The 9306-nt window shown below is 43.9% G+C and overlaps 1 protein-coding gene across 1 annotated transcript; it reads right to left on the bottom strand.

Annotated features, from left to right (window-relative positions):
- Window positions 1-567: 567 nt before the first annotated feature.
- LOC139667888 (ras-responsive element-binding protein 1-like) lies at window positions 568-5689 on the bottom strand (the record flags this gene model as incomplete). The annotated part of the gene is made up of 5 exons (XM_071547369.1): window positions 5584-5689; window positions 5152-5371; window positions 4649-4718; window positions 1281-1370; window positions 568-731 (listed from the first exon to the last, which is right to left on the bottom strand). Coding segments are annotated over exons 1-5 (650 nt in total), but the record flags the coding sequence as incomplete, so codon positions are not given.
- Window positions 5690-9306: the final 3617 nt, after the last annotated feature.

Genomic DNA, 9306 nt, shown 5'->3' with positions numbered 1-9306 from the left:
ACACTAACCTCTGGGAGAGGAAGTTAGTGTTTAACCCGCTCCTCAGTCAAGCATGCTGGGAGCAGATACTCCAACTGCTCCTGTGTGTGTGTGTGTGTGTGTGTGTGTGTGTGTGTGTGTGTGTGTCTGTATTTGAGGGTAATGGCTGGGGGGATGGGGGGGGGGGGGGGTTAAAGTCATCTTCCCACTTCCTGTGTAACCTCCTCTAGACAGCAACCATCTCAACCCCACTACACACACACACACACACACACTGAACAACGCCCAGTCATTTATCAGTGATGTCCAGCCTCCACCATGAGAGCCAACGGTCCCTGCCTGCAGTGTGTGTGTGTGTGTGTGTGTGTGTGTGTGTGTGTGTGTGTGTGTGTGTGTTCAGTCTCACTAATAGGTACCCAGGCTGTGTGGAGTAGAAGTGATGCTGTTTTTTCCGTCTGATACTTCACTCTGTTACAGTCAGTTCAAACGCTGCAAACTGGCCTGATTGGATGGATTTTAAGGTGAGGGGAGCCAATCAGGACCAAGTACAGGTGTGATGCGTGTGTGTGTGTGTGTGTGTGTGTGTACCTGTGCATGTTTCCGTTGGTGGTGAAGGTCTGTCCACAGATGTTACACTTGTAGGGCCGCTCGCCGCTGTGGACCAGCATGTGGCGGTCCAGAGAGGAGGCGGAGCTTAGAGACTTCCCACAGATACTGCAGGAGTGATCCGTCGCTCCGGTGTCAGCGTTATGCTGCGGAGAGAGGGGGGGGGGGGGGGGGGGAGAGAGAGAGAGAGAGAGAGAGAGAGAGAGAGAGAGAGAGAGAGAGAGGGAGAGGGGGAGAGAGAGAGATGATGAGGCTTGTGATGCTACATGGTGAGATACATTAAGTAAATAGTAGAGAAGCAGTAGTAGCAGTATTAGTAGTAGTAGTAGCAGCAGCAGTAGTAGTACTATTAGAAGTAGTATTAGTAGCAGTAGTAGCAGCAGCAGCAGTAGTAGTAGTATTAGAAGTAGTAGTAGTAGCAGTAGTAGTAGTAGTATTAGAAGTAGTAGTAGTATTAGAAGTAGTAGTAGTAGCAGTAGTAGCAGCAGCAGCAGTAGTAGTAGTATTAGAAGTAGTAGTAGTAGCAGTAGTAGTAGTAGTATTAGAAGTAGTAGTAGTATTAGAAGTAGTAGTAGTAGCAGTAGTAGTAGTAGTAGCAGCAGCAGCAGCAGCAGCAGCAGCAGCAGCAGCAGTAGTAGTAGTATTAGTAGTAGTATCAGTAGTATCAGTACTCTCAGCAGTACAGCAGTACTCACCTGTCTGATGTGCATGGTCAGCTGGTGTTGGGTCATACAGTTCTTGTCACACAGTGGACAGATGTACGCTGAGCTGTCATCTTTGGTTTCCTGGAAACACACACACACACACACACACACACACACACACACACAGGTTAGGACAGGACCTAATGCTTAGAGAGTTGTGTGTGTGTGTGTCTGTTTGTGTATTTACAAAAATGTACGCAGGAAACATGTCATGGCAGCTGAGTTTTCCCCCCAGTTTTTTTCCTAAAAGGTTTTCTTGGAGGTTTTTCCTTGTTAGCTGGAGGTCTGGGTGCAGGACAGGACAGGTAGACTGTTATGTCCTGATAAAACCTGCTGTTGTGTGTCTTGTCCTGATGTTTGTTCTGTATCATTCTGTTCTATGGCTGACAGATCTATCTAGGCTCATTCTGTGTCCAGCCCATTCAGACGAGCTGTGATACAAAGAGCTGCAGAAATAAAGCTGAGCTGGAGAGCTGGAGCTTTACACTGAAATATGAAAAAAGAGCAAAACTAGATGTCATTAGGTTTTGATATGTGACAGAACTGCAGGCCTGGACCGTCTGAGTCACCTTGAGACCTGAACAACCCCTGGCTGGGCTGCTGTTGACTTAGGGGCTGATGATTAACACACAGAGAGAGAGAAAGAGAGAGAAAGAGAGAGAGAGAGAGAGAGAGAGAGAGAGAGAGAGAGAGAGAGAGAGAGAGAGAGAGAGAGAGCTGCTCTGCATGGGCCATTATGTGATGGATTGTGGGCAGAACAATCTATGCATGAGTGAATGCACGCACACACACACACGCACACACACACACACACACACACACACACACACTCACTCGTCCTCCCACACAGCTAGGAAACGGTTCTTCCTTTTCCTGTTTCGGCCACAGGAAGTGATGAGGCCGTGTGGAATGCCGCAGTGCATGATGGGAGAGGAGGGAAGAGAGGAGAGGGAATAGGAAAACACAATCCAGTGATGTGGCAGAACAGAAGAGAACCGGGGGGTGGGGGGGCAGAGCTGAATGGAACAGAGTAGAATAGAATAGAATAGAACAGAATAGAATAGAGTGGAGTGGAATAGTAGAACAGAATGAAGCAGATGAGAGTAGAGAGAGAATTAAAGGCCTGATGAGACTCGACTGGTTTCTACTGTGTGACACATCAAAGAGAGAGACATGTGACTTTGATGTGTTTTTTAATGAGACATCACAGCAAGAGAAAGGAAAAGAGGAGGAGAGAGGGAGAGAGAAAAAGAAAGAAAGAGAGAGCAACAGAAATAGATAAAGAAAGAAGTGAGAGCAAGAGAAAGAGTGAAAGAGTGAAAGAGAGAGAGGAGAGAGAAAGAGTGAAAGAGAGAGAGGAGAGAGAGAAAGAGAGGAGAGAGAAAGAGTGAAAGAGAGAGAGAGGAGAGAGAAAGAGTAAAAGAGAGAGAGGAGAGAGAAAGGGTGGAAGAATAAGAGAGAGAAAGAGAGGGGAGAGAGAAAGAGTGAAAGAGAGAGAAAGAGAGGAGAGAGAAAAGAGAGAAAGAGTGAAAGAGAGGAGAGAGTGAAAGAGAGAGAGAGGAGAGAGAAAGAGAGAGAATGAGTGAGAGAGGATAGAGAAAGAGAGGAGAGAGAAAGAGTGAAAGAGAGAGAGGAGAGAGAGAGAAAGAGTGAAAGAGAGAGATAGAGAAAGAGAAGAGAGAGAGAAAGAGTGAAAGAGAGAGAGATAAAGAAAGAGAGGACCATTTGCTGTCTCTTATTTAATGTCGGGAGAAGCGAGAGAGAGATGAATGAAGGAATAGAGAGAGAGAGACAGAGAGAGAGAGAGATGGGGGGGGCATTCCACCTGCTCCCCCCATATCTCTCCATCCATCCATCTATGCTGACACACACACACACACACACACACACACACACACACACACTGGCAGGCAGCCACATTGTTGAGTTCAGAGTGTTCTGTAACGTCCAGATGACTCCACATGTCAACCAGACACACACACACACACACACACACACACACACACACATACACATCTATCTATACACAGAAGCCCTTACAGTATCTGTACAGTCACATATCAGTCAGCCTGCATGATCACTTCTAATGACTTCATATCACTGTTTTCTCTTTCTGTTTTAATTAGTGCTTTTTAAAATATACCAATGTATCGGGGTGCTGGGGGGGGGCCCCGGTCAAAAGCACCCAATTCCACCTATGCATTTTTAACAGATGGAACTATTTATTGAGTTCATGTTTGCCATGGGTCCTAATTTAAAGTACCACACACTGTCAGGGGGGGGGGGCTCTCTGTCAGTCATTTTGAAGGAGACAGACACAGATTTCCTCATGAGCTCTGTGACCCTAAATACTGCTCTTCCTAAGGTCAGATGATGTTCAAAGTCACAAATACAATACATCATTTAATTAACTGTAACTTTCCTAAAATAATAATAATCTGTTTTTTTTTCAGATGACATTAATTCCATAACTCTGTTTTGAGAAGAAATAAGTTAACATTTTGCTATGATGGTTGTTTCTTACAGTAGTTTATTCTTGGGGTCCCCAGGGAGCCCAGTGGGTAGTCCTTGTATGTTAAATACTGTATGATGAGGGTTAAATAGTATTCAAAGTAATAATCTGTGATCTCTCTCTCTCTCTTTCTCTCTCTCTCTCTCAACAGTGATCCAGCCTATATCCAGTTCATGAGGCTTTTCCAATGGGTTTTACGTTTCCGGTTTGTTTGGAATCAACAGAAGAAGAAGAGCTGGGTAGTTAGCATGAGCAGCGATAGCCACCATGACTGAACAGACAAAGAAGAGAGAAACTCAAACTGCATCAACAGAAAAATCCAAGCTCCGCCCACACTGTTTGATTGACAGGTGATCTGTGGGAAGTGCAGTGCAGAAACACCACAGATGGAGAATAGATATGAAAAAAAAAAAAAAATCACGGATTACCACTAATGTTTCATCTGTAATGTGTCCAGTGAGGAACCTTGATTTATCCACCGACTGCTGTCTCTCTCACACACACACACACACACTCACATGCGTGCGTGCACACACACACACACACACACACACACACACACACACACACACACACACACCCCTCACTCAAGTTCAATTTCCTGCATGATGCTGCAGTATTTTACCATTACAGTATCTGCCATTGTTTCTGTCACGTACTGTGAAGTGAAGTGTGTGTGTGTGTGTGTGTGTGTGTGTGTGTGTGTGTGTGTGCGTCATGAGTGTGTGAATCATAAGAGCTGAAGTTGCTCAACACCTAGTTCCCTTGAAAAATTGTGTGTGTGTCGAGTCTAAGGTATTACTCCCTGTGTGTGTGTGTGTGTGTGTGTGTGTGTGTGTGTGTGTACCTGGTTGCGTCGTGCGTTGCGGCTGGTGGGCGCTCTGGTGGGCGTGTTGATGGTCTTGCTGGGGGAGGGGCTAAGGGCAGAGAGGAAGGCGTCGTCATGACAACAGATGATTTTAAAGTTGTTCAAGGATTTTGTATTTCTTTTTATATCAAAATCCCATTTTTTGTCTTGCTTCCTTAATGTGATGTATTTCCTGTTTGAACAGGATGTGGGGGTGGGGCTTAAAGCAGGGCAGGATCATTCAAAAGTCTAAACCAATGGGAGATCAGTTTGGGAGAGAAAGGCAATTTGATTGGATGGGAGGGGCAGAGGGGCGGGACTGTTCAAAAACACCTCCTGGTACAGTGTGATGTCATCATTAAAGATGCTCTGTTTTCCAGGAAGTAAACGTAATGGGATTTTGATATAAAAACACAAAAAATGAAAATGTATTGTTAACTTGGTGTATATTATGACACAGAAAATTAACATAACATCGACCACGCCTCCTCCCGTGTCATCACCTTGGGGAGGGGCCAGACGAGGAGACTCCGCCCCCTCCTCCTCCTCCGTTAATGGTCCCGGCTGCTGACATCACCGCTGACATCATGGCGTTGATGGAGGACAGGTCTCCTCCTCCGTCGGACGCCATGGTTCCTCCTCCTCCTCCTCCTCCTCCTCGGTCTCCGTTCTGGAGCTTCTCTCCTCCTCCGCTCGCTCCCTCCATCACTCCGTTGCTCACTCCTGCCACAGGAGAGACACCGCATTACATACATTACAACACTTTACATTAAGTGTTCATTAACTAATCTTAACTAATGCATTTACTAACAGGAATTAAACATGAACAAAGATTAGTTAATGTTAAATACACAATAATCAACTGTATTAAGTAATGTTGTTATGTAATGTTATGTAATGTTTGTTAATTTGTCCAAGTTGAAACCTGTGCGTACCTTTGAGGTTGTTGTGCGTTTTCTCCTCCGTAAGCTCCGCCTCTTCCTCGTTCATCTCAGTGTTGGCTCCTCCCCCTTCTCTCTGCTCCTCCGTGGAGTTTTCCATCACTGCTGAACAAACAAACACACACACACACACACACACACACACCTTTAGCTGTGTATCCAGGAGGCACAGACACCTAACCAGAGCAGGAAACTAACTTCACCCCATTTCCTTTGCTCTCACTAGACCTGAAAGACCGTCACACCAAACTCCATTCAAAAATCTAGCAGTTTAACGTTTCCTGGCTTATCGGCAAACGCACACACCCCGTAGAACAAAACTCAAGACCATTTCTGAATCACTAGACCCCACTGGAAAATTCGGCATATATGTGATTCACCAAGCAGCACTTATTTAAATAAAATCTAAACTTGCACGCTGTACTTTGGAGGAAGACGACTGCAGGAATAACAGGCAAACCAATTGAAATGTTGAAATGTGACTGAAGTAAGTGCTGCTCGGTGTAGCTGTGGATGTTTGCCGAACTGAAGCGTGGATCCTAATGATTTGTTACGAGTCATAAATTCTGTTCTACCAGGTAGGTAATTAAAATACAGATGAAGACGTGAATTGAGGCAGCAGAAGAAGAAGCAGGCAGGGCACTGTGAGGTTAAAGGGAAGACAGCAGCGGTGACCTTGGATCTATAAGAGAGCGAGAGGAGCCTGGCCCAGAGCCGACTGGACCAGAGGGGACGCATGTAGTATGGTTTATAGAGCTCACACCTGTCTCTGCTGGGGGGCGAGAGACACAGAGACAGACAGGAGAGAGAGAGAGAGAGAGAGGGGGAGAGAGAGAGAGAGAGAGAGAGAGAGAGAGAGAGAGAGAGAGAGAGAGAGAGAGAGAGAGAGGGGAGAGAGAGGGGGGGAGACAGAGAGGGAGAGAGGGGGGGAGAGAGAGAAAGAGGGAGAGACAGAGACAGAGAGAGAGAGACAGAGAGACAGAGAGAGAGAGAGAGACAGAGAGAGAGAGTGAGAGAGAGAGAGAGAGAGACACAGAGAGAGACAGTGAGAGACAGAGAGAGAGAGTGAGAGAGAGAGAGAGGGGAGAGGAGAGGAGAGGAGGAAAGGAGGAGAGGCGGAGAGAGGAGAGGAAAGGAGGAGAGGAGAGGAGGAGAGAGAAGGGGAGAGGAGAGGAGAGGAGAGGAAAGGAGGAGAGGATGAGAGGAAATGAGCAGAGGAGAGGAGAGGAAAGGAGGAGAGGAGAGGAGAGGAGAAAAGGAGAGGAGAGGAGAGGAGGAGAGGAGAGGAAAGGAGGAGAGGATGAGAGGAAAGGAGGAGAGGAGGAGAGAGGAGAGGAAAGGAGGAGAGGATGAGAGGAAAGGAGGAGAGGAGGAGGGAGGAGAGGAGAGGAGAGGAGAGGAAAGGAGGAGAGGAGGAGAGAGGAGGAGGAGGAACAAGGAGAAAAAGTCTTTTTCAGAGAGAAGAAGAAGAGAGGAAGGTAATGACTGTTTCCTGTTTGGCAGCCCCCACAGGAAGTCACTCTCCAGAGCCACTTCCTCCTCCTCTGGCTCCGAGTGTGTATGTGTGTGTGTGTGTGTGTGTGTGTGTGTGTGTGTGTGTGTGTGTGTGTGTGTGTGTGTGTGTGCGTGCAAGTGTGTTTCACATTCCAAGTCCGTTGAAAAAAAAAAAAAAGAGCGAGGCGAGGGGGGGAAGCAGTGGATGTGGAGAGAGAGACAGAAAGATGGGATTTGATACAAAGATCAACACAGTTACAAAGAGACAGAGCAGAAAAACAGGAGAAGAAGAAAACAAGATGCAGCAGTAAAAGATGAAGAGAATGAAGGAGAAAGAAAGAACATCTAAAAACTATTGGAACAGTTAATTAGTGAAACGCTCTGTATCCATCAAATCCACTACCTGAAGTTCAAATATCATTTCTAAATATATTAACAAACCAGAATTCAGTAAAATAAAATCAGAACATCTGCAGGTTTCAGAAAAACATTTTAAAGCTGCCTTTCAATTTAAGATCGATTTAAAAGCCAAAATACAGAAACCAAGCAGTCTGATTCTGACTGAAAGTGGAAGATATTAAACTATAAACAGGCAGAATAACTGAAAGCCAAGGGTGGAAGAAGTACTGAGATCTTTTACTTCAGTAAAAGTAGCAATACAACAATGTAAAGATACTCCATTACAAGTAAAAGTCCTGCATTCAAAATCTTACTGAAGTAAAAGTACATAAGTATTGGCAGCAAAATGTACTTAGAGTATCAAAGTAAACGTACTCATTATGCAAACTGTCCCCATTTAGAGAGTTATATTTTTCATAAATTATTGGAATATTAATACTGATTTATTGACATACATGTACATGTAAGCAGCATTTTAAAGTTGTCAACGTGAAGCTAATCTTAACAATTTAGCTATACTTTTGGGTAGTCTAATCTATAAAAATGTATTTTATAGTTATTTTATAAAGATGATCAAATGTTTTAAATATAAAATATTGATCTGAAAAGTAACTAGTAACTATAGCTGTGAAATAAATGTAATGGAGTAAAAAGTACAATATTTCCCTCTGAAATGTAGTGGAGTATAAGTACAAAGTAGCATAAAATGGAAATACTCAAGTAAAGTACAAGTACCTCAAAATTGTACTTAAGTACAGTACTTGAGTAAATGTACTTAGTTACTTTCCACCTCTGCTGAAAACTAGATGGTGAAACTGTCTTTTTGTCAACCAAGACCTTACTACTTCTTATTTATATTTTTTTCATTAGCATTTTATTATTTATTATTGTTTATACATACTTATATATATATACATATATATATATATAGTACATGATTGACACAACATGCCTTTACAGAACCACACAATTATTTACATTCTGTTTTATTGCTTTTTTTTTGTTTTTATTGCTTTTTTTTTTTTTTACCAATGCTGCAATGTCCTGATAAAGTTTCATCTAATCTAAATCATTATTTTCATTTTATCTTTTTATAATTTATATTAATTTTGTGCTTTTCATATATATATACTTTTTTTATCAAGAGTGTTACTTTTCTTTTTTTCATAGAATAAATCACACATGCAAAATAAACTGCATTTTTAGGAATGACATCAGCATCTTTTCTATTTATTAATCTCACTTACAGTTTGAATTAACTGGAACAAACAAACGAGCTGAAAGATAAACAGGAGAAGAAGAAGAAACTAGAGAATGAAAAAGGAGGAGAGAAAGAAAGGAGGAAGAGAGGATGACAGGAGCTGAGAGTGACTGCTGACAACTGGCAGTGTGTGTGTGTGTGTGTGTGTGTGTGTGTGTGTGTGTGTGTGTCCAGTGACCTCTCAGTGTATCACTAGTCTGACACGACAAACTGTAACATGGCTGTGGCAGGTGCACCGACACACACACACACACACACACACACACACACACACACACACACACACACACACACAGAGCTGAAGCTGAGCCACGGATTGGTTTTTACATTAGCCTAGCATCATTCGTCTTCCGCTCACACACACACACACACACACACACACACACACACACACACACACACACACACACACACACACACACACACACACTCGTGCGCTGTGATTGGCTGATGAAGTGCTGCAGCAGCACTTTTTACAGCCTGCTAAAACGAACGGCAACAGATGGCTGAAGAAGAGAGAGAGGAGGAGGAGAGGAGGGGGATGAAGGAGGGAGGGAAGGAGG

Source organism: Centroberyx affinis, unplaced genomic scaffold, assembly GCF_046629955.1.
Source record: "Centroberyx affinis isolate AG114_WGS23_722 - 3 ecotype Tasmania unplaced genomic scaffold, CSIRO-AGI_Caff_v1 ptg005852l_1, whole genome shotgun sequence".
Taxonomy (NCBI): Eukaryota; Metazoa; Chordata; class Actinopteri; order Beryciformes; family Berycidae; genus Centroberyx; species Centroberyx affinis.
This window is presented reverse-complemented; position numbering and strand designations above follow the sequence as displayed.